This window comes from Jaculus jaculus, chromosome 6, assembly GCF_020740685.1.
Source record: "Jaculus jaculus isolate mJacJac1 chromosome 6, mJacJac1.mat.Y.cur, whole genome shotgun sequence".
In the NCBI taxonomy this organism is placed as follows: Eukaryota; Metazoa; Chordata; class Mammalia; order Rodentia; family Dipodidae; genus Jaculus; species Jaculus jaculus.
Window position 1 is genome coordinate 144,112,172 of NC_059107.1, and position 23,818 is coordinate 144,135,989.

The following is a 23,818-nucleotide window of genomic DNA, read 5'->3' on the forward strand; positions in this document are numbered from 1 at the left end:
GTGCCTTTAACTGTTGATCCATCTCCCCAGGCCCAAAATATTTTTTAAATGTACCCTTAATTTTTTTTAAATTTTATGTATTTGAAAGAGAGAGACAAAGAGGCAGATAGAGAATGGGTGCACTAGGGCCTGTAGCCATTGCAAACGAGCTCCAGACACATGTACCACCTTGTGTATCTGGCTTACTATTGGGGAATCCAATCTAGGTCTTTAGGCTTCAGAGGCAAGTGTCTTAACCACTAAGACATTTCTCCAGCCCCAAAGTATTTTTTAATTAAAAATAATTTGACTGGGTATGGTGGCACAAGCCCTTAATCTCAGCACATGGGAGGCCATGGTAGGAGGATCACCATGAGTTCAAGGACAGCCTGAGAGTACATAGTGAATTCCAGGTCAGCCTGGGCTAGAATAAGACCCTACTTTGAAAAGCCAGAATAATAACAATAATAATAATAAAATAAGTTGGTCATCTGTATCCCTTGATATATCTTTGTAGACATACAAAGAGCAAGCTTGAAGGGTGATCACATGAGTAGTAAAAATAAGGCCTTGGGTTGGAGAGGTAACTTAGCCGTTAAGGCATTTGCCTGCAAAGCCAAAGTAACTTGGTTCGATTCCCCAGGATCCACATAAGCCAGATGCACAAGGTGGCTCATGTGTCTGGAGTTCATTTCTAGTGGCTGGAGGCCCAAGTACACCCATTCTCTGTGTTTGTGTGTGTGTGTGTGTGTGTGTGTGTGTGTGTGTGTGTGTGTGTGTACGCACCCCTTTCCCTCTCTCACTCTCTCAAATAAATAAATAAATAAAAGTTAAAAAAACAAGGCCTTGCTTAATTCTATATTATTTTTAAGTGTACACTGACCTTTTAGCAGGAATGTAACATTGTCTTTGTTAAATAGTAGCTTATTCAGCTGAGCACATTATTTATATGTGTTAGTAAATTTTGAATCTTCAATATGTAGACCAAATGATTAGCTATTTTCTAGTTTTGTGTGTTATGTAACTTGATGATCTTATTGCTTTATTTTGTGGTTAAGAATATATTAAATTGCTACATTAAAAAAATATCAGAGCTGGAGAGATTGCTTAGTGGTTAAGGTGCTTGCCTACTAAGCCTAGGTTTGATTCCTCAGGACCCTCATAAGCCAGATGCACAAGATGGTACATGCTTCCAGAGTTCATTTGCAGGGGCTGGAGGCCTTGGCATACCCTCTCTCTCCCCCTATCTGACTCTGTCTCTGTCTCTGTCTCTCTCTCTCTCTCTCTCAAATAAATAAATATTTAATTCTTTAAAAAGTCATTTAATAATTATAACTTCAACCTCAGGGCTCAGCCCTTACCTGCAACAAAGCTCCCATGAGTGATGCCAGAGCAGCCATTCCAATGCACAGGGCTCCGTACAGCACACCTACGTCGACAACAGAAAAGGCGGTGTAAGGTGCAGGATTAGACGCCTCCATAGAACAAGCCATCACACCCCTGCCAAATAATATGACTGAGGTGAAGAATGGCCACACACATCAAAGCCAGCAAGACAAGGAAAGCAGCCTTTTCCTATAAGACCCACGGGGCACACAGAGAACAAACAAAGCTCTTATTCTGTGCCCCAGGATTAGTCACAACAGCAGGTTATATAAGAAAAGAATCCCTGGAATTAACTACAAGGACTTTAAGACTTAGCACCATTGTGTTATTAATTTAATCCTCCATAAATATTTGTCTGTAAAGGGAGGTTCTGGTCTCTGCTCAGCCTGATGTACACAATAAGGAGGAAGAGAGGAATAATAAAATCAGAATTGGACCCTTCTGGCTTTCAGTGCTCATTTGCCCTGGGAAGTAGGAATCCACACCAAGGGGTGGTTTGGGTGTGCCTTTGTCCTCTCATAATCTCCACCAGCGTGTCCAAGCCTTTCCTATGAAACTAGCAAAGAAAGGTCACCTCAGTGAGGATCGAATTGCCCCTTCGACCAGGTTGTTTCCTCCAAAGTGCTGTACAGAATTGTTCAATCCACTACTGGTGGGCAAGTGGTAAAACTTTTTATACTTTTAATTTCACTATATTCCATATTTTCTTCAGGTACATGGATTGCTTTTAAAACTAAGGAATACAAACCAGGAGTGGTGGTGCACGCTTTTAATCCCAGCATTCAGGAGGCAGAGGTAGGAGGATCACCATGAGTTTGAAGCCACCCTGAGAATACACTGAATTCCAGGTCAGCCTGGGCTAGAGTGAGACCCTACTTTGAAAATAAAAAATAAAATAAAATAAAATAACTAAAAAATATTATCCCATAACACATATTTAAAGCCAGGCATGGTGGCACACACCTTTAATCCCAGCACTCGAGAGGCAGAGGTAGGAGGATCGTCATGAGTTCAAGGCCACCCTGAGACTACATAGTGAAATCCAAGTCAGCCTGAGCTAGAGTGAAACCCTACCTCGAAAAACAAAAAACAAACAAACAAAAAAAAAACTTGTATTTAAAAACACTATCCCTGGAGGCTGGAGAGACTGGAGAGATAGCTCAGCCATTAAAGCATTTGGCTACAAAGCCTAATGACCCAGGTTCAGTTCCCCAATACACATGAAAAGCTAGATGCACAAAGTAGTATATGCATCTGGTTCATTTGCTGTGACTAGAGGCCCTGGCATACCCATACACACACACACACACACACACACACACACTCTCTCTCTCTCTCTCTCTCTCTCTCTCTCTCTCTCTCTCTCTCTTTCTCTCTCTCTCACTCTCTCGCTCTCGCTCTGTATCTCTCTACTTGCAAACATACAAAATAAAATAAAAAATGTATCCCCCCACAAAAATTCTCTCCGAATATTCATGTTTATGCACCTATATTAATGCTACTTTCACTTTTGGTTAGGGAAGCTTCTCTTTTCGGATAGTGATGACTAAATGAGGAGACTCATCAAAGTGCTGAGAAGAGACAGGAGAGGATTCAGCACTAAGTGAGACATCTCTATCACACCCTCCAAAATGCATGAATCATTGCAGAAGAGGTGATGGAAAGAATATAAATGCCAAAGGACAGTGCTTTGCAGTATCGCCTTCTAGACGCAATGTGGCCATAGCATTTATGGCCTCACTGGCTGGTACCACCTACACAAGACTTGTACAAAAGACGGGGGGAATGATAATATAAAATACAACTGTCTGGACAGAAATTGGCCTCTATACCCAAGACTTCGCAGTGCCTAGCAATACCCACACAAGACCCTCATAATAGGAGAAAAAGACGATGACATCAAATTAAAAGAGAGACTAATGGAGAGAGGGAGGGGATATGATGGAGAGCAGAGGTATGAAGGGGAAAATGGGGGAAGGGAGGGAAATACCATGGTTTGTTCTCTGTAAGTATAGAAGTTGTCAATAAAAAAGTATATATATGTATATATATATTTAAAAAATAAAATAAAATAGAAGAGGAACTAATTGGAAAAAAGAAGGGATTCAGTGGAGGAAGGACAAAGGAAGGCAATAGAGATTATGATCAAGGGTACACTGTATATGTGAATGGAAATTGTCAATAAAATTAAAAAATAAAAATCCATTAAGAGGGACTCATAAATGGCTTAGCAGTTAAGGTGCTTGCCTGCAAAGCCAAATGACCCAGGTTCAAGTCCTTAGAACCCACATAAAGCCAGATACACAAGGTGACACATGAGTCTGCAGTTTGCAGTAGCTAGAGATCCTATCACTGGCACACCCATTCTCTCTCTCTTTCTCTCCCCCTTTCTCTCTCTTTCTCTCTCAAATAAATAAATAAATAATTTAAAAAATACATTGAGAAAAAATTTACCTAAACTCAATCCATATAATTGCCCAAGTTTGGTGGCATGCACCTTTAATCCCAGCACTTGGGGAGGCAGAGGTGGGTGGATTGTCATGAGTTCGAGGCCACCCTGAGACTCCATAGTGAATTCCAGGTCAGTCTGGGCCAGAAGTGAGACCCTACTACAAAAATTCAAAAAACCAAAAACAAAAAAAGAAGAAGAAATGGGAGCTTTCTCTTCACAAAATTAGTGCATTCCTATCTTGTCATCCCTGTGTTATTTATGCCAGCACTCCAAACTGTGAAACATGCTGGGTGAATTATCTTATTTTACTTGAAAGAAAAAAGCTGCTATAGGTTGTTTTTTTTTTTTTTTTTTTTTTTTTTTTTAAAAAGATCTTGTTGAAATAATTTTTATGCCTCTTAACCCAAAATTAAAACATACTTCTAGTTTATTTTATTTGGGTCTTCTCCTCTTAATAAGCCATGGCTGGCCACTGTTATGGTTTTTGGTGTTCAAAATTATTAGAAAGTCACAAAAACTATCACTTTTTTGTGTCTGTGATAGCCTTAACTACACATGCCTCAGTGTAACTATCTTCAAAATGAAAGAAAGTCATATGCCTGTAATCCCAGCACTCAGGAGGCTGAGACAGAACAATTGTGGGTTCAAAGCCAGACTGGGCTACCACAGCAAGACCTTGTCTCAAAAAATTATATGATAGAGGCCTTGGTACACCAACACACTCTCTCTTTCCTTTCTTTCTTTCTTTCTTTCTATCTTTCTTTCTTTCTTTCCTTCCTCCTCTGTCTCTTTCTCTCACACTCTAAAAAAATTAAAAAAATATGTGAGAGTTTATCAATATTAGTAAGTAGATTTGTCATGAATTATCTCCAAAGACATCCAGATCATACCTTTAGACATTGTCCTTTGTGGTTCATTGACACAAAGATGATTTTTTTGTCTTTTTGAGATAGGTTCTCTGGCTACCCATGAACTCAGGATTCTTCTGCCTCGGCCTCTTGAAGGCCAGGTATGCACCAACTCACTCATCTTACTTTATTTGGGGGGGAGGGTGTTCGAGTTGAGGTATCACTCTAGCCCAGGCTGACCTGGGTCTCACTGTGTGGTCCCAGGCTGGCCTAGAACTCATGTGAGCTGGGATTAAAAGTATGTGCCACCACACCTGGCTTCCATCTTACATATTTGCAGTATCTCCCAAGCCTTGTTTGCAAATATGATCAGCTCTATACTGTCATAAGCAGGTGTTGATGGATATATACTTATACTAAGAGATACATCTATTTCACAGGGGAAGGATTACTAATGTCTCCAAAACAAGACAATAGCTTCTCTCTGGGCTACAGGGGAATTGTGAGAAGGAAACTTACTCATCCCTTGGGAAATCCAAGACAGAGACTTTTCTGAGAGTGACTTAAAGTAAGGTTTGATGAGATCTTCCACGGTTACTGCTGCTAAGGCATTAATACTGGAGGACACTGTGCTGTAAGAAGGGGAAAAACACTTTAACTTATAATAATTTATTTTTTATAATATATTGATTTTAATGATAATTTTTGGGAATGATAAAGAAGGAAGCAAATGTCTAAAATAGAATTGGATTTCTTTACTATTTTCATAATCACTGCATACTTATTTTGGAAACTGTTATTTAACAATGACTCAGGTGCCGGGTGTGGTGGCACAGGCCTTAATCCCAGCACTCGGGAGGCAGAGGTAGGAGGATCACCGTGAGTTCAAGGCCACCCTTAGACTCCATAATGCATTCCAGGTCAGCCTGGGCTAGAGTGAGATCCTACCTCAAAAAACTAAAAAAAAAAAAAAAAAAAAAAAAAAGAATTACTCAGGCAATATCCATAGGCTAGTAAAAGAGAAAGGATAAGTTAGTATTGCTTTTATTTGCTGGTTAATCCCCCAGATCTATAAAAAAAAATCTGTGGGCTAGAGAGCTGGCTCAGAAGTTAAGGCACTTGCCTACAAAGCCTAATGACCGGGGTTTGATTTCCTAGTAGCCAAGAAAAGCCAGATGCATGAAGTGGCACATGCATCAGGAGTTCATTTGCTATGGCTAGAGGCCCTGGCATGCCCATTCTACCTCCCTCCCTCTCTCTCTCTCTCTCTCTCTCTCTCTCTTTCTCTCTCTCTCTCTCTGCTTAAAACAAATAAATAAAAATACTTTTTAAAAAAGAATCTGCATGGGCTGGAGAGATGGTTTAGCGGTTAAGCGCTTGCCTGTGAAGCCTAAGGACCCCGGTTCGAGGCTCGGTTCCCCAGGTCCCACATTAGCCAGATGCACAAGGGGGCGCACGCGTCTGGAGTTCGTTTGCAGAGGCTGGAAGCCCTGGCGCGTCCATTCTCTCTCTCCCTCTATCTGTCTTTCTCTCTGTGTCTGTTGCTCTCAAATAAATAAATAAAAAATTAAAAAAAAAAAAAAAGAATCTGCATGTATTGGTACTATGGCATAATAAATTTAAAACTTTTTTTGATTTTTAATGTGTGTGATACACACGTGTGTGAGTGTAGATGCATGTACCTTATGCCCACACATGCAGACAAGATTGTCAGGGGTCTTCTTCTCTCACTTTTCTACCTTATGTTCCCAAGACAGAGTCTTGCTGAAAACAAGGCTCCCATTTTTGTTTTCATGTGACTGGTGAAAAGCCCCAGTAATCCTCCTGCCTCCAACCTATTCAGTGCTGGGATGACAGGCATGTGTGGCCATGTCAGGCTTTAAAACACACATATATTCTTGTGTATAAATATAACTGTCATAATTCCTTAGTAACATATACCATACATATTAATAATGTCAATATCCCTAATCCTCACTAATATATACAATACATTTGTTGAGGCAAACCCAACAGACTGACCTTCTTTTTTTAATGTGAGAGAAAGAGAGAGAGACTGTGAGAATTGGCATGCAGGGCCTCTAGCCACTGCGACTGAACTCTAGACGTGTGCGCCACCATGTGCACATGTGCAACCTATATGCTTGCATCACTTTGTGTGTCTGGCTTATGTGGGACCTGGAGAGTCAAACAAGGGTCCTTAGGCTTCACAGGCAAGCACCTTAGCCACTAAGCCATCTGCAATACATTTAATAGCAACAAACAGAGAAACTCAAGCTTCTTTAGAAAAATGTATTCGACATACAAATAAGAGATTCAACTCTGATTTTACAGTATCCTCTGCTTTAGCCAAATGTAGGTTTTAAACCAAAACTGAAAGCACCATTTTCTTATAATCAGTGAAAGCCACTGGTTGGTGATCAACATTGTGATCCTATAAGGTATGCAGTGATGTATTAGGGAACAGAGACTTAGTTAACAGTGACCCTATGACAAAAGCAGGCGACCATAGATGTAAGACTGAGACCACAGACATAAGAACTCAATAGACAGAGAAGCAGTTTACCTGCTTTGGGGTCCATGCTCAGAGTTCAGCTCTATCCCCTCTGACAAAGAAACCAACAAGAAAAGAAATACCCGCGATGGTTAATCCTGTCCAGTTGGTTTGGATTGAGAAATGCCCAGAAGCACACGTCTGCATTTGTCCTTGAGTGCATTTCCAAGTCAAGAAGACTCTGTCCTAATGAACGCATTGATTCCTTGATGGACTTATGCCAGGACAGCATTATGGAGACATGTAAAAGGTAAGAGGTGGAGCCTAATTGAATGAAGTAGGTCAATAGGTGTTTGTCTGTGCCTGGAGCTGTATGCTGTTTTAAACCTCTTCCCTTCTCTCTGCTTTCTGTTCTGCAAGAAACTCCTTCATCACACATTCTCACTACCATGATGTTTTGGCCAAGTAGGGTAAAGTGAGTGCGGACTCACTTGAATGATGAGCCAAAATAAGAAATTCCTCCTTCTAAGTTATTTTCTCATGTATTGGTCATAAGAACAATAATTTACACAGATCTGGCTAGGAAATGACATGCTCTTAAAATTATAGTTTCCTACCTTAATGTGCCACTATATGCACAGGCCACAAAAAGCCCAGGAACTCCCGGATAATCTTGCAAAATATCCAATACCAAATAAGGCATGAGCTGAAAAATCCAAAATTGATACCCATGTATTACTTGCTATTGAACAAAAATTAATACCTAATAAACTTTGTGCTCTTAATTTCCAAACACATAAAATTAAAATCTTTAAAGCAACAAAAGCCATAATAGTCAAGAAAGCAGTCTTTGAATTGAGGAAAATATTATTTTGTTTACTTCATTTCTGTGAGCCTCATTTCCCTCATCTATAAAATAGAGATAATTATTACTAAACTCATAAAGTTACTATGAAAGTCAATTTATATAATCTATGTAAAGCTTTTAGCATATAATGTAGAATAGAATAAACGTTCAATAAAAATAGTGGTCATGGGCTGGAGAGATGGCTTAGCGGTTAAGCGCTTGCCTGTGAAGCCTAAGGACCCCGGTTCGAGGCTCGGTTCCCCAGGTCCCACGTTAGCCAGATGCACAAGAGGGCGCACGTGTCTGGAGTTCGTTTGCAGAGGCTGGAAGCCCTGGTGCGCCCATTCTCTCTCTCTCCCTCTATCTGTCTTTCTCTCTGTGTCTGTCGCTCTCAAATAAATAAATAAAAAATGAACAACAAAAAAAAAAAAAAAAATAGTGGTCATGCCAGGCATGGTGGCGCATGCCTTTAATCCCAGCACTAGGGAGACAGAGGTAGGAGGATCACTGTGAGTTCGAGGCCACCCTGAGACTACAGAGTGAATTCCAGGTCAGCCTGAGCCAGAGTGAGACCCTACTCGAAACCCCTCCCCCCAAAAAAATAGTGATTATAGCCATAGAAAAATGATCCATTTTTTTTTAATTTTGTTCATTTTTTATTTATTTATTTGAGAGTGACAGACACAGAGAGAAAGACAGATAGAGGGAGAGAAAGAGAATGGGCGCGCCAGGGCCTCCAGCCTCTGCAAACGAACTCTAGACGCGTGCGCCCCCTTGTGCATCTGGCTAACGTGGGACCTGGGGAACCGAGCCTCGAACCGGGGTCCTTAGGCTTCACAGGCAAGCGCTTAACCGCTAAGCCATCTCTCCAGCCCAAATGATCCATTTTAAGGAAGTATTTTACTCTCCTTTGTGTTTGTGGTGGTTTGATTCAGGTATCCCCCATAAACTTAGTTGTTCTGAACGGTAGGTTCCCAGCTGATGGAGATTTGGGAAATAATGCTTCCTGGAGGCAGTGTATTGTTGGGGTCGGGCTTATTATGGGTGTTATAGCCAGTTTCCCCATGCCAGTGTCTGTTGCTATCGTCCAACTTTATGTTGGCCAGGGGTTGATGTCCACCCTCTGCTCATGCCATCATTTTCCCTGCCATCATGGAGCTTCCCCTCAAGTCTATCAGCCAAAATATACCCTTTCTTCCCAAAAGCTGCTCTTGGTCAGGTGATTTCTGCCAGCAATGGGAACCTGACTGCAACAGATTTCAAGTAACATCCCCTTGAATCAAGGTTATTTTGTGAATGGCAGTCACTGTCCAAAACTGAAGATGTGATTTTAGTTGCTCCTAGTGTGAAACAATAATGAGTAGACAGCAACCTCAGGAAAACCCTGAAACATGCTTGGTGATAACTTCCACTGTTTAAAATAGGCATTAAGTAAGCATGGATAAGTGTGTGACTTCCGGTTTATCTGGAAATCCATCTGCAAAATTAATTTTCAAATTAAAGGAACTCTAGGTGGGTGATTTTCCAGAAAAAGAGCTTATCACTTGCAAAGAAACATTACTGATTACCTCTCTAGTGGGACAGGGTGGGTGACATTCTCTATCTCATCACTTTCCACAGCCCTTTGATTTCACTTAGCCATAGGGGGGGAGAGGCATTAAAAGCTTTCTCTACTATTGAAATAGTCTGTGATGAGTCATTTAAGAAATTATTTCTGGACTTTCTCCAAATTTTAGTAAGCATCTACTCCCTCCCAGAAAAAAAAATAGAACTTCTCCCTAAATGGAGTCAAGACCCAATTTTCTGAAGATTTTAAAGGTTTAACTTTAAGCAGTATTCAATACATAGGCCAAAGTAGAGTTCCCAATATTGGCATGACAATGAGATCCGAAATCATCACAACTTCCTCAAACGTCTTCAGTGTGATTACTTTCTGCTCTGAATAGCTCCCTAAGATGTAAGAAGAATCAAGGAGGTGAGATTAATAGGCAGAAAAATAAGTAAAATTGTCCGTAAGCCCAGCTCTGCTTTCTCAGGGTGAGCACCAGTGGAAACAGATCTTGCCTCTTCTGAGGACAAGGTTCTGATGTGATCTTCCACTTACTGTATCTTATTAGCATTGCTTCTCCAGGAAAGTGTTAATTGAATTAATTCTGCACCGAGAACACAGTGCTGCAAACCTCTAGTTCGAGAGCAAGCTCAGCACAAGCTCTCTGGGGTCGGCGAGAAGTCACCCTGAACACGTTCTAGGAGAAGGGATTTCAAAGATAGGGAGCCATGATGATTCAGCCCAACCCAGAGTAAGAGGAAAGTATTTTAGAAATGTTGTTTTAATCCATACCATCTTCATGATACAAACTACAAATAATAGAGATCAAAAAAAAAAAAAAATCAAAATGCTAGCCAGGTGTGGTGGTGCTCACCTTTAGTCCAAGCACTTGGGAGGCAGAGGTAGGAGGATCACTATAAATTGGAGGCCAGTATGGGACTACAAAGTGAATTCCAGGTTAGCCTAGGCTAGAGTGAGACCCTTCTTTGAAAAAAATAATCAGAATACTGACCCAGGGAGATGGCTCAATGGGTAATGCACTTGCTGCGCAAGCATGAAGGCCTGAGTTCTGATCCCCAGTGCCCACGTCAAGGCAGGGCTGCATGTGTCTGTAATCTCAGCACTGGAAAGCAGAGAAAGGGATCCCTAGGGCTCATTGGCCAGCTAGTGTAACCCAGTCTGTGAGCTCTGGATTCAGAGTGAGACCCTGACTCAAAGAATGTTGTGAAGAGTGATTGGCAATGACACTGACATCAACCTCTGGCCTCCACATGCTACATGTGCATACACTTCCACACGTGCATGTGCATCCATGCACAGGAACGCACATATGCATATTCATACACACAACACACATAGATATATGCAAAAAAAAATGCTCTTGACCACAGGAACGATAACAGAAAAGTGTCTTCCTCTTCAGAGTAATGCAAGCCTTTGATTCTCTGGGAGAATAGCAAGGGAATGTATTTCCAACAGAGCACTTTAAGATGGGTTGAGACGCACAGCTCAAAACTGTTCTCATTTCCTAGTCTCACATAATGCATTTGCACAAACCTAAAATTTGCCTATCTTTAGTCACCAAGCAGATTTTAGAAAATGATTTTTCTAAGAACTCAGGCTTTTGGAATCAGGCCACCCTGGGTCTGAATTCTAGCTACATCTTTTGAAAGGAAGCATGGGCCATAGTTAGAGGTTCATAGGGCTCCAGCAACAACCTACCTACATTTAAATCCTAGCTCTCTGTGTTAATAGCTAGCTACCTATGAAACTCCTCTCAATGCCTTACCTTCCTTATCACTAAGAGGGGAGAAATCATATGCCTTGCCTCAGAGCATGGCTATGAAAATGATTAGGAGCTACATGCAGCACGTATTAATGTGCCTGGCCCAGCATGAGTATCTGATGAATGCTTCTAGCTATTCCTTTTTTATTTTTATTTTTATTTTGTTTTTGTTTTTCAAGGTAAGAGTCTTGCCCAAGATGACCTGGAATTCACTATGAAGTCTCAGGTGGCCTCGAACTCACGGCAATCCTCCTACCTCTGCCTCCCAAGTGCTGGGATTAAAGGCGTGTGCCACCACACCTGGCTATTTATTCTTATTTATTATCAATGTGACCTTGGGCCAGTAAGGAAACCTCACTGAGATCCATTTCATCACCTATAAAATTAAGATCACAGGGTTGTGGGAATTAAATGAAGCATGGGCAGCTCTTGGCACAGAATCTCAACAACAGCTGATATTGCATCCAGGTTCACCAGTTAGATCTGTTCATACACAGTGTAAACACTGGAGGGAAATTGTCGATAAGTACGGAATCTAACAGTGCTCATAAACTGTTCCACAAGACCATGGCTTTTATATAGTTTTGTTAAACATGTTTACATTTCGACTCCCAGTCCTATCTATAGCTTTGCTTGAATTTTTCTAGGTATTTCAATAATTTAGTTTTAGACATAGCATCCTTCATTCTGCTCAGACTGCTGAAAAATACTTTAGCAAGTGCTTTGTAGACGTGAAATATGACACAGCCTACGCTGTCTCTACAGCACCTCTCCTTCCTACCTAATATGCGTTTTGAATATCATCAGTGTGCACAGGAGAAAGACGCGATACCAAACCTGGTCTGCTTCTGACACTTTCTTAGATGTCCAGGGGTCACAGTCATGGTACCTGGAATACAGGGCAAGTCCACAGAACACGGAGCAGGTGAGGATTACCCAGAGGCCCAAAAGGTTGATGTAGAGAGACCTAAACAAAGAAAATCAAGTGAGCAAATGACAATTGTAATTTCTACCCTGAAGATTAATAAAACAGTTACATGAACAGGAGAGAGCTTCATCACTGTATACCAAATAAAAGCCCATAATTTTGGGGGGTATTATCAAAAATACTATTTGGGGGGGTGCTGTGGGATAGCTCTGCCAGTAAAGTGCTTGCCTTGCAAATATGGCGACCCGAGTTTGGTCCCCAGCAACACTGTACAATGCAAGGTGTGGCAACATGTGCCTGTAATCCCAAGGCTGGGGAGGCAAAGACAGAAGGATCTCTGGAGTTCGGTGGCTCACTTGTCTATCCTAATTATTGAATTCCAGGCAGGTGAGACATCCTGTCTCAAAAAAAAAAAAAGAAAAGAAAAGAAAAAGGTAGACAGTACTTCTGAGTATAACACTAAAAGTTGTCCTCTGGTCTCCACATGCACACACAAACACATGCACCCACAGAGACACACAGACATGAACACACATACACACACCACACATGCACACACATGCAAAACAGCCTTTTTCTAGTCGAACTCTAGGATTATGATGTTAGTGAAATTCATCTGTAAATATTGCTAATAGATGGTATTTCCCCACTACCAAAGTGTGTCCTCTGGTTAGTGTGCAAACATTGGCACCGTCATAGTAGTACTGAACTATCCTACACCTGGTCTTCATGTCCTGCAATAAGTATTTTAATAAATGACAGAACAGTAACTCTTACCCATTTACCTTTAAGAAGTAATAAAATGGGGGCTGGAGAGATGGCTTAGTGAGTTAAGGCATTTGCCTGCAAAGCCAGAGGATCCTGGTTCGACTCTAAAGACCCACATAAGCCAGATGCACAGGGTGGTACAGGAATCTGGAGTTCATTTACAATGGCTGGAGGCCCTGGTGTGCCCATTCTTTCTCTCTCTCTCTCTCAAATAAATAAATAAAAATATATTTTAAAGAAAAAGTAATAAAATGTTAAGCTACTAAATATGGTCCACATTTACATGTCAATTTATTTCAATGTAGTTTGCAAGACCATCCACTAATTATGAAAGGCAAGCCTGTATTTTCTGGATAGTTTCTCCTTCAACCATGTTCTCTCTCACATACTCTCTGCCTTTACATCCCATTGGTTGAAATAGAAAAAGGAATACTGGGCTGGACATATGGCTTAGAGGTTAAGGCACTGACCTATGAAGCCTAAGAACCCATGTTCGATTCCCTAGTACTCATGTAAGCCAGATGCGCAAGGTGGTGCATTCATCTGGAGTTCCTTTGCAGTGGCCAGAGGCCCTAGCATGCCCATTCTCTATGTGCCTCCCTCTCTCTTTCAAATAAAATATTAGAAAAAAAATTTAAAAACAAAAAGGAATACTTTTGTTACTTAATAATTCTTAAAAAATGTTTCAGTTATTTGCTTTTAAACATGCAATGCCACTTTGTTGTGTGTCTGTGTACAAAACCCAATGCCTCACACAAGCCCAGCAAGCGCTCTACCACTGAACTGCCACCCTAGCCCAGCTTGGTCCTTTGATAACCAAGAATGTCATTTATATCTTGGAATTTCATATTACAACAGACTTAAACTTGAACTAAACTTGACTTATACACAAAATCTTGATGACATAAAAACAACCATAGTTTGGCTTACAGTTTTGCATGAAATCTGCTTTTACAGGAAATATATCTCTGCACTTGGGACTGGTTGACACCATAGATTGTGGTCCATGTGAAGGTCCCTCCTAAAATAATTGTCCAGAATGTGTGTCTTTGCAGAGGGTTGGGATCAAAACTAAATGAAAAGAAACACAAAACAGATCTAAACCAATGCCAAAAAAAAAATAAAGAAAATTCTCCTAGAATACTTTTGAATGCGAGCAACAGATGGTTACAGACATAAATTAAAATGTCCAAATCTGTAAAGTAATATCAAAGGTACACATATTTCTAATTTAAATTCAGTTAAACAAGCATCATCAAGAAAATTGGGAAGAAATAAGCATAGTAATCAATTTGAAAATTTAGACAAATTGTTCTCCTGTGGTCTTAGGAAACTTACTAAACAAATTAGCTGTGCTAAAATTGGGGGAGCAAAATACACCATATGGATAGATATCATACTGAAGTAAACAAAATGAACACATTTTGTGTATATAATTCCTTTTATAGCACATGTCTAATTGGACTTCTAATTCATGTTCAAGCTTAATTAGTAATTTATTAGTGTAATTTAAAAGCTTTTACTTACTAAAAGTATCAGGTCATTTTAATTATGCTCTCTGACCATGGTATTGGCACAAACTACATGCTAATAGTTAAAACTATTTATGACAGATACACAAGTCCAAAACATTGTTATAAAATAGTTTCACTTCTGTGCTTGAAACATCACATAGTTTTTGCTAGTGTATCAACTTGTATGAGAGAATTCTATTCATTTCTGACACGTAATATGAACTTGAAAACTTGTTGCAATGTTAGCCTTCATAGGTACTTCCTGAAAATTATACACTTCTGCCAACTCATTACAAATCTTATATTGTAGATCTGTTCAGCAAAGTGACATGAAGTTATGCATATTGAAGCATTTCTGTGGAGATGGGAGAACATTGCCTAACACTGAAACCATCAACATTCAGGAGTTTTAGGAGTCCCCACTCTTTCTCCCACGGAGAATGAACTACCAGTGGAAGTCAAGAGCTGAAAGAATTCAGTGAGCTATCAGAGGGACATGCATAGACTTTCAAACACCGAGTTCAGTAGGCTTGGTTCATCTTTTATCTCAATCAGAATAGCTATTCTGCCTGCCACAGTCTCAAAACATTTCAGGATAGCAAGCAATTCACGCAATGTTCTTGAAAAGTCTGAGACAAAATAAGGCTTTCTCAGTACGACTTAGTGACTAGCAGCCTTCAATGTCAAGATTTTAAAAGTATTTAATTTTATTTTTCTGTGCTCTCTTCATTGGTGTGTCAGCTACCACTTTATCCTTTCTAAACAGTGACCATTAACCTGTAGAAAAGTGACTGATTTTGTCCTCCCTGGTTTCTAGGGGGAAAAAAAAACTGAGACTAATAAGTATCTTCTATACAACTGCTGGTTGTTTCTAATTCCTACCATTCATTTCTCTTCTCTTGGTTAAAAAAAACTAGAAATATCATTTCCCCACAAACTAGCCTATATGGATATCAGTTAAAATATCTTTTTCTTCCCCAGCCATGGATGGAACTATAGTCAAAGACACACCAACCACAGGGTTGTGTTCCTCAAACCTGAATCTCCATGGGAAAAAAAATAAACACTGAAAGTAATTGAAGCTGACTTGCTGAGACACCAACATACTTGTTCCTACAAGTCAAACGTAGATGCAGTCTGATCTGAAACTCTAAGGCCATCATTAAATTTACTGCAGATGGCCGGGCGTGGTGGCATATGCCTTTTTAATCCCAGCACTTGGGAAGCAAAAGTAGGAGGATCACTGTGAATTCGAGGCCACCCCGAGAAGACAGAGTGAATTCCAGGTCAGCCTAGACTACAGTGAAACCCTACGTTGAAAAACCAAAAAAGAAAAAACATGGTGCAGATGGTTACAGATTGCCAGTCTCAATGTGAGGCTGTTTAAAGAGAAAAAAAAAAAAAAAAAGCCTGATGCAAGTCAAAATTAGCCTCTTTTCAAAGTCAACATGGAGGACCAAGTTAACAATATTTATCCAAAGGGAAAGTTTTTTCAAAATTTTGTCAAACTGTATGGTATATTGGGGATGAACTATCTGGTTTTCCATCATTTATTTTTTAGGAAAGCTGTAAAGTTATTTAAAATATTTTATATCCTATACATGCTATCACTAGAAATGTCAGCTATAACTTTTCTGGTCAGTACATAGGAAACAATATATATGTACAAACACATATTATAACAATTTGTAACAATGTGTCATATTGATATATTTATCTTGCCAGAGTAAAATCAAAGGAGCTCTTGAAGTTTCCTAAAATAAAGAATTGTGAAAATGGGGTCACTGACTTGCTTTTCTTATCTCTTTACCATCTCTTCCTCTCCTTCTTTCAACCTGATTGAAACTTGCTTGCTTTAAGGCCTTTCCAATCCTAATACTACATAATAAAAAGCAATCGATTGCTTTAAATCCATTTTAAAAATGGTGGAAACTCCTTATACATTTATTTGTCAACTTTGTATAACATCCTTAGTGGCTTGTTTGCTACCCAATGTAAATGTACTATTTAAGTAAACAAATTATCTTTACAGAGAAAACAAAAGGTGTAGTCTATTAGCCAAGAGGTAAATAATAACAACTTACTTCCAGAAGTTTAATCTTCCACCATGATAGGCATCATTTAAAATTGTGTGGATGCCTCCTTGAGTTATCACAGCCTGTATAATCACGGATGCAAATCCAGCCACCATGATTCCAACTTGAAAAACATCTGTCCAGACAACTGCTTTAAGACCACCCTTTGAGAGGAAGGTATGTTAGGTTTAAGGTTTCTATTAGACATGACTAAGTAACTATATGTTTATATAACATGGTAGACAAAAATGATGAAAACAGGGATCTTGGCTAAGAAGTGGGCTCAAAGGGGAAGGTTGGGATGGAGAGAATCTTTATGTAGGAGTAGATTAAGGCCAAACCCTCAAGCATTAGCAGAGGCAAAGATGGAACATCCTCCCAGCAGAGAAAACAGCCTGGAAAAAAGAAAAATGCAGAAAAGGGTCAAACTGTGTGACCTGCTGAATGGCCAGATAAATATTTTGGACTGGACTGAAGTGATATGGGGACAGAGTTAGGAAGACAATTCACAGTCAAATTGCAAAAGTCAATATTGTGAATTTTAACTTATAGGCAGGGCTGACATTCAATCACTCTGTAACCAGTTAAACACTAAAAAAAAAACCCAAAAAACAAAAACAAACAACTGTTTTGTTTTGTTTGTTTGTTTGTTTACTAGCCACAGCAACAACTTCCCAAATATCTATCTCTCTTCAGCCTCTGGGATCTGAGTTTAACCAGGATCTTGTCTCCCATAAAATTCAGCAATTTAAGGGCTAATCTGAAGACTATCACAGATTGCCAAAGATTCACATCTGCCAAGGATCAGCAATCATTGTACCAATGTCAGGACATAATGTTTGTTGCGTATTCTGTTGCCTCTGCCTATAGGCAATGGGAAGTTAGTACAGATCTCAATGCTAAGGAATTATAAGAGCACAGGCAGAAGAATTTGGCAACAGTAAGAATGAATCAGGAGATAAGAATAGAGACCCAGGCAATGGTTTGGTTGAAAAATTTTTTTTAAATCTTGAGTTATGATTCACTCTCTACTAAACATCAAATTTTACCCTAGATTAAATATTTCTTACAAGATTTATACTGTGAGAGGTCAGGAGCAGAAAACTAAGTATACAGTGGTCAGTTTGAGCCAGGCGTTGTGGTTCACGCCTTTAATCCCAGCACTTAGAATTCAGAGGTAGGAGGGTTGCGGTGAGTTCGAGGCCACCCTGAGACTACACAGTTCCAGGTCAGCCTGTGCTAGGGTGAGACCCTACCTCAAAATAAACAAATAACAACAACAACAAAAAAAAGGGTCAGTTTGAGCCGGGCGTGGTGGTGCACACCTTCAATCCCAGCACTCAGGAGGCAGAGGTAGGAAGATCGCCAGGAGACTAATTCCAGGTCAACCTGGGATAGAGTAAGACCCTACTTTGGGAAAAAATAATCAGTTTGCTGCTCACAACTATTTGAAATTTCAATCTTGCAAAGCAAGTAGAGTGAAGGGGACAAAGTGTTCTTGACATACCAGTGTGCAGTAGAACGTGCAGACCACCCCGGTTGCCACCACAGCGCCCCACAGATCAAATCCTGTGACTGCAGAAGGAAAGAGAATACATAACAAAACTCACTTCCCACACATTATCAGGAAGAGGATCTATGTCATTTGGGAACCTAGCTCTATATCCACATTTAAAACTAGGAGCAAATTCATAAACACTACTAAAACAAATGGAGTTTAAATTAGCATTTGATTAGCTAAATGGACATGGCAAGTATGTGTGTGTGTGTGTGTGTGTGTGTGTGTGTGTGTGTGTGTGTGTGTATGTCACATAAATCTAACACTGGCTGAGTGAAATATGGGAAAACAATTTTATTATAACTACTTCTTAATTGCTTAATTCTATAAGGTAGAATGGAAGGCCATCCCTCCCTGTTAGACCTGGCTCATATAAATAGGCTAATTTATCCATCCTTGAAATATGTGTTTCTATTTGGGGAAGCACCCAGCTTTGGGAGGGACACGGGTCGAGAGGTGAGAAAGGAAGGGGACACCTGCCTAGTCCGCCAGATCAGCCAAATCAACCCTAGTGATCAATGGGTGACAGATGTTACAGCCAGATGGTCCTCACATTGGAAATATGTGTTTCTAAGTTAAGACTTGATGTAGAAAAATCTGCATAATTTGCCACCACTTATCTAAGAGGTGAAGGGATCTATTTTTGAATAGAAAGATAAATCCAGCAGTTGCTCACAGACCCTTACCATGAGGGAGGGAGGGAGGAAGAGAAGAAGGGAGGAAAGAAAGAAGGAAGGAAGGAAGGAAGGAAGGAAGAAGGCAGGGGAGGGAGGGAAGGAGGGAAGAAGGAAGGAAGGAAGAAGATCAAAAACAAACATAATAGTAAAAAGTAAAGGATAATCAGGGCAAAGCAGCAAAGGAGATAAGGATAGAAGTTAGACTTCTCTAAACACACTTCTATTTAAAGATTTGACTTTAAGACCGAGTACATATTTTGATATAATCACAAGCAAAAAGAAACTCTTTAAGACCAAAAGAAATGAAATAAATTGATTCTGGCTGTATATTAAACTTGGGACATAACCACACACAAAAACATCATAAGATTTTAAAGCAGTAATGTAGAGTGTACACACACACACACACACACTAATGTGGGAACTGAGCCTAGGGCCTTGCACATGCTAGTTAAGTGTTCTATCAATCAATTATGTCCCAAGCCCTGTAAATGTGTGTGTGTGTGTGTGTGTGTGTGTGTGTGTCCATGCATGCATATGTGTAATACAATATGCACATCCCTGACAATGGGGCCACTCAATAGCCATTATACAGGCTTGAAATTCAGACATACATAGAATTTGAATCTGCCCACACGAGTCCATTGTTCACCCAAGGTTGAAAAATAATGAGACAAGTTGGAGAGGCTCCTGCTGGACAACAATGGGACAATTTGATCATTAATAATGACACTAACTATAAAATATGTAAAAATATCAAATGTTCAAAACCATCAATTCTTATATTTTTAATCTGACACTTTAAAAGTAATAGGGGGCAGCTGGAGAAATAGCTTAGTTGTTAAGTAACTTGCCTGCAAAGCCAAAGGACCCAGGTTCGATTCTCCAGGACCCACATAAACCAAATGCACAAGAGGGTGCACATATCTGGAGTTTGTTTGCAGTGACTGGAGGCCCTGACATGCCCATTCTCTCTCTCTCTCCCTGCCTATTTCTTTCTCTCTCAAATAAATAAAGAAAACTAAAATATTTTTAAAAGTAACATGGAGCCAATTAATTCTTATTCATGAAGTTATTTTAGGGTCCTGAAGGTAAAACTCAGGCCTTCATGCAGGCTAAGTACATATTCTACTGCTGAGCTATACTTCTCAAGGTATAACTGTTTTCAAAGCTAACAAATACAAGGGAAAAATTCAGACACCTAAACCTATTTTTACTACATAAGATATTTTTCAGAATAGCCAAACAGTCAATAAAAGAAAGTTTCTATTTGTATGTTCCATCTAATTAATAAAGAAGGACCTGAGACTACATAGTGAATTCCAGGTCAGCCTGGACTAGGATGAAACCCTACCTCAAAACACAAAAAAGAAGAAGAAGGAATTGTAGAATTAGAATGCTACATTTTATCAACCCTAATTAACTTAGAAACTTAAAAATACTTGCCTAAGAAATATTTTTAAGAATTTGAAAAGCATTTTTAGAATGCCAAAGCTCTATTACTATTTACAACATACACAGAGTACATGGGAGGTATTAAATGATCTCATGGGGACGCAGTCAGTAAAATCCAGAGCCTAAGAAACATGACAGAACAAATAATGCAATTTATTCAATAAATAAACAGCAACTTAAAGTAGAAAAATCAGGGCTGGAGAAATGCCTTAGTGGTTAAGGCACTTGTCTGCAAAGCCAAAGGACCCAGGTTTGATTCCCTAGGACCCAAGTAAGCCAGATGCACAAGGTAGCACATGAGTCTGGAGTTCATTTTCATTGGTTGGAGGCCCTGGAGAGCTCGTTCTCTCTCTCTCTCTCTGTCTCTCAAATAAATAAATAAATAAATAACAATAAAAATAATTAATAAAAATAAACTAAAAAAAGATAGAGAGGACTTCCGGTTAAGATGGCGGCATAGGTACCACGCCAAAGCAGCCTAGGGGGGAAAAAGACTAAAAAACTCAGCAAAATACACACTTTTACTAAAAAGTGAGGTGTATAGGAAATTGAGGCGGCAGCGGAGAAGTAGAAGAGTTCCAGAGCATCCAGAGCCTGCACAGGCGGGAACAGCGGCTCCGGGGCGGCTCGGCCACCCGCCGCAGCCACGGAGCGGCAGAGAGCGCAACTCGGGAAACGTGAGGGGAGAGCGGCAGCGAGCAACGGAGGGAAGATCAGACCGCGAGGTAGAAGCACACGTGGAACAGCGATACAACCAGAGCAGCCGCGGCTCCCTCCCCTCCCCCACCACCTGAACCCAGCTCCAGCGAACACAGCAGCGGCCCGGGACCCGGCCACGCCAACTTGGGCTGACAGCGGGACCCAAGCAGGAGCAGAGTTCGGCAGCAACTTCAGCGGCTCCAGCACCGGTACCAGCGGCCCCAGCAGCAGCGGACCCAGGAGCGGCAGCGGCGGCAGATCCCGTAGCAGTGGCTTCGGGGGGGGAGCAGCGGCGGTGGGCACGGCAGCGGCAGCTTCAGCAGCAGTGGTGGCTTCAGCAGTGGCAGCTACAACAGCAGCAGAGGCAGCAGCAGCGGCTCAGTTTGCCCCGTAGGAAAAGCAAGTGCCCAGCTCCAGAAATCAGAACAGCAGCCCGACGACCCAGGCAGCAACTTGACTGAGACCACAATCACCCAAGGTAACTGGGATTGCACCAGGGAAGGGTCTCACTTGGTCACAAGCTGACTTGGATACCTCAACAGACCAGAAATCTAAACCTCTTTGTTGATAGAGGATCTGGTCATTATAATAACTACTCTTGCATGCATACTCGGGGCTGTTTTTGATTGAATGTGTACAGTGTTTAGTTAAATTTTAGAATCTACCAGTATTTTATTCCACTCAGCCTGCTTGAATACTCCTATAGCAGGGAAACTCAACCCCTAAGAACATCTTTGTAGATACTCTGAGAGTCTTAAGAGCCACACCTAATACCTTAAGGTCCTACCCTGAAAATATATTACATCAAATCAATTGATACAGCTAAGAATACACAGCTAGCTAGAAAATCCAAGCATTAACTTAATCCAAGATGCAAAATTATATACATTATAACACAAGAAACACTAAAAAGCAAGACGATATAAATCCACCTAAAAGTATTAATGCATCAGAAATGTCCTCCAGTGAGAAAGAGTTAGAGGAAATGCCTGAGAAAGAGTTCAAAAGAATAATTATAAATATGTTCAAAGAGGTCAAAGAACACATGAAAACAATCAAAGAAGAAATCAAAGAGGAAATCAAAGAGGAAATCAAAGGAATCAAAGAAGAGGCAGGACACCAATTTAATGAAATAAAGAAGGCAATACAAGACATAAATAGGGAAATAGAAATAATAAAGAAAAACCAGTCAGAATTACTAGCAATGAAGAACACAGTTAATGAAATAAAAAACTCTGTAGAAAATCTCACCAGTAGGATGGATGAGGGAGAGGACAGAATATCTAAGCTAGAAGATCAGGTGGCAGACCTAATGCAGTCCAACAAAGAGAAAGACAAACTTATAGAAAAGTATGAGTGGGAATTTCAAGATATTCGGGACACTATGAAAAGATCCAATATAAGAATTCAGGGCATAGTAGAAGGAGAAGAACTCCACTCCAGAGGCATAGTAGGCATCTTCAACAAAATCATAGAGGAAAATTTTCCCCAAATTGGGAAAGAGGTGCCAATACAGATACAGGAAGCCTTTAGAACCCCAGCCAGACAAAACCCAGAAAGAAACTCTCCTCGCCACATTATACTCAAACTTCCAAACACACAAACCAAAGAAAAAATATTGAAAGCAGTTAGAGAGAAAAATCAAGTTACCTACAAAAGCAAGCCCATCAGGATTACAGCAGATTATTCAACACAAACTTTTAAAGCCAGAAGGGCTTGGAGTGATATATTCCAAGTTCTGAAAGATAACAACTGTCAACCAAGGTTACTTTATCCTGCAAAGTTATCCATCCAAATAGATGGAGAAATAAAGACATTCCATGACAAAAGCAGGTTAAAGGAGTATCTGAAGACAAAACCAGCTCTACAGAAAATACTTGATAGAATCCTCCATGCTGAACAAAAGGAAAAGCACACATATAAGGAACCTAGAAAAAACCAGCTATACTCAAATACCAGTTAACAGAAGAGAGCACAGGTAGAACAAGTAACACACACACACACACACACACACAAATGGCAAACATAAATACACACCTTTCAATAATATCTCTTAATATCAACGGTCTCAATGCCCCAACGAAAAGACATAGATTTGCAGACTGGGTTAAAAAGCAGGATCCTACAATTTGTTGTCTCCAAGAAACTCACCTTTCTACAAAGGATAGACATTATCTTAGGGTGAAAGGTTGGAAGACGGTGTTTCAAGCAAATGGGCCTAGAAAACAAGCAGGGGTTGCTATCCTAATATCAGACAGGGTAGACTTTAGTCCGACGTTAGTCAAAAAAGATAAGGAAGGTCACTTTATATTGATTAAGGGCACACTCCAACAGGAGGACATTACAATCCTAAACATATATGCACCTAACATGGGGGCTCCCAAATTCGTCAAACAAACACTATTAGAACTAAGGTCACAGATAACACCAAACACAGTGGTGGTGGGTGACTTTAACACCCCACTCTCATCAATTGACAGGTCATCCAGGGAAAGAATAAACAGAGAGGCATCTGGACTAAATGAGGTCATAGAAGGAATGGACCTAACAGATATATACAGGACATTTCATCCAAAGGCTGCAGAATATACATTCTTTTCAGCAGCACATGGAACATTCTCTAAAATAGACCATATATTAGGACACAAAGCAAATCTTAACAAATTCAGGAAAATTGAAATAATTCCTTGCATTCTATCTGACCACAATGGAATTAAACTACAAATCAGTAGCAAGAAAGGCTATAGAGCATACACAAAATCATGGAAACTAAACAATACACTACTAAATGATGAGTGGGTCA

The 23,818-nt window shown here is 40.2% G+C and overlaps 1 protein-coding gene across 1 annotated transcript in view; it reads right to left on the reverse strand.

The window, feature by feature from the left end:
• The window catches only part of Slc5a8 (solute carrier family 5 member 8), a 64,250-nt gene that overhangs the window by 19,304 nt on the left and 21,128 nt on the right, over nucleotides 1-23,818 (reverse strand). The window contains exons 4-10 of the mRNA XM_004650216.2: nucleotides 18,134-18,201; nucleotides 16,636-16,790; nucleotides 13,968-14,108; nucleotides 12,179-12,308; nucleotides 7,777-7,865; nucleotides 5,185-5,297; nucleotides 1,341-1,408 (exon numbers count right to left, since the gene is read on the reverse strand). Of these exons, the coding sequence (XP_004650273.1) occupies nucleotides 1,341-1,408; nucleotides 5,185-5,297; nucleotides 7,777-7,865; nucleotides 12,179-12,308; nucleotides 13,968-14,108; nucleotides 16,636-16,790; nucleotides 18,134-18,201 (764 nt within the window). The remainder of the gene's footprint in view (nucleotides 1-1,340; nucleotides 1,409-5,184; nucleotides 5,298-7,776; nucleotides 7,866-12,178; nucleotides 12,309-13,967; nucleotides 14,109-16,635; nucleotides 16,791-18,133; nucleotides 18,202-23,818) is intronic.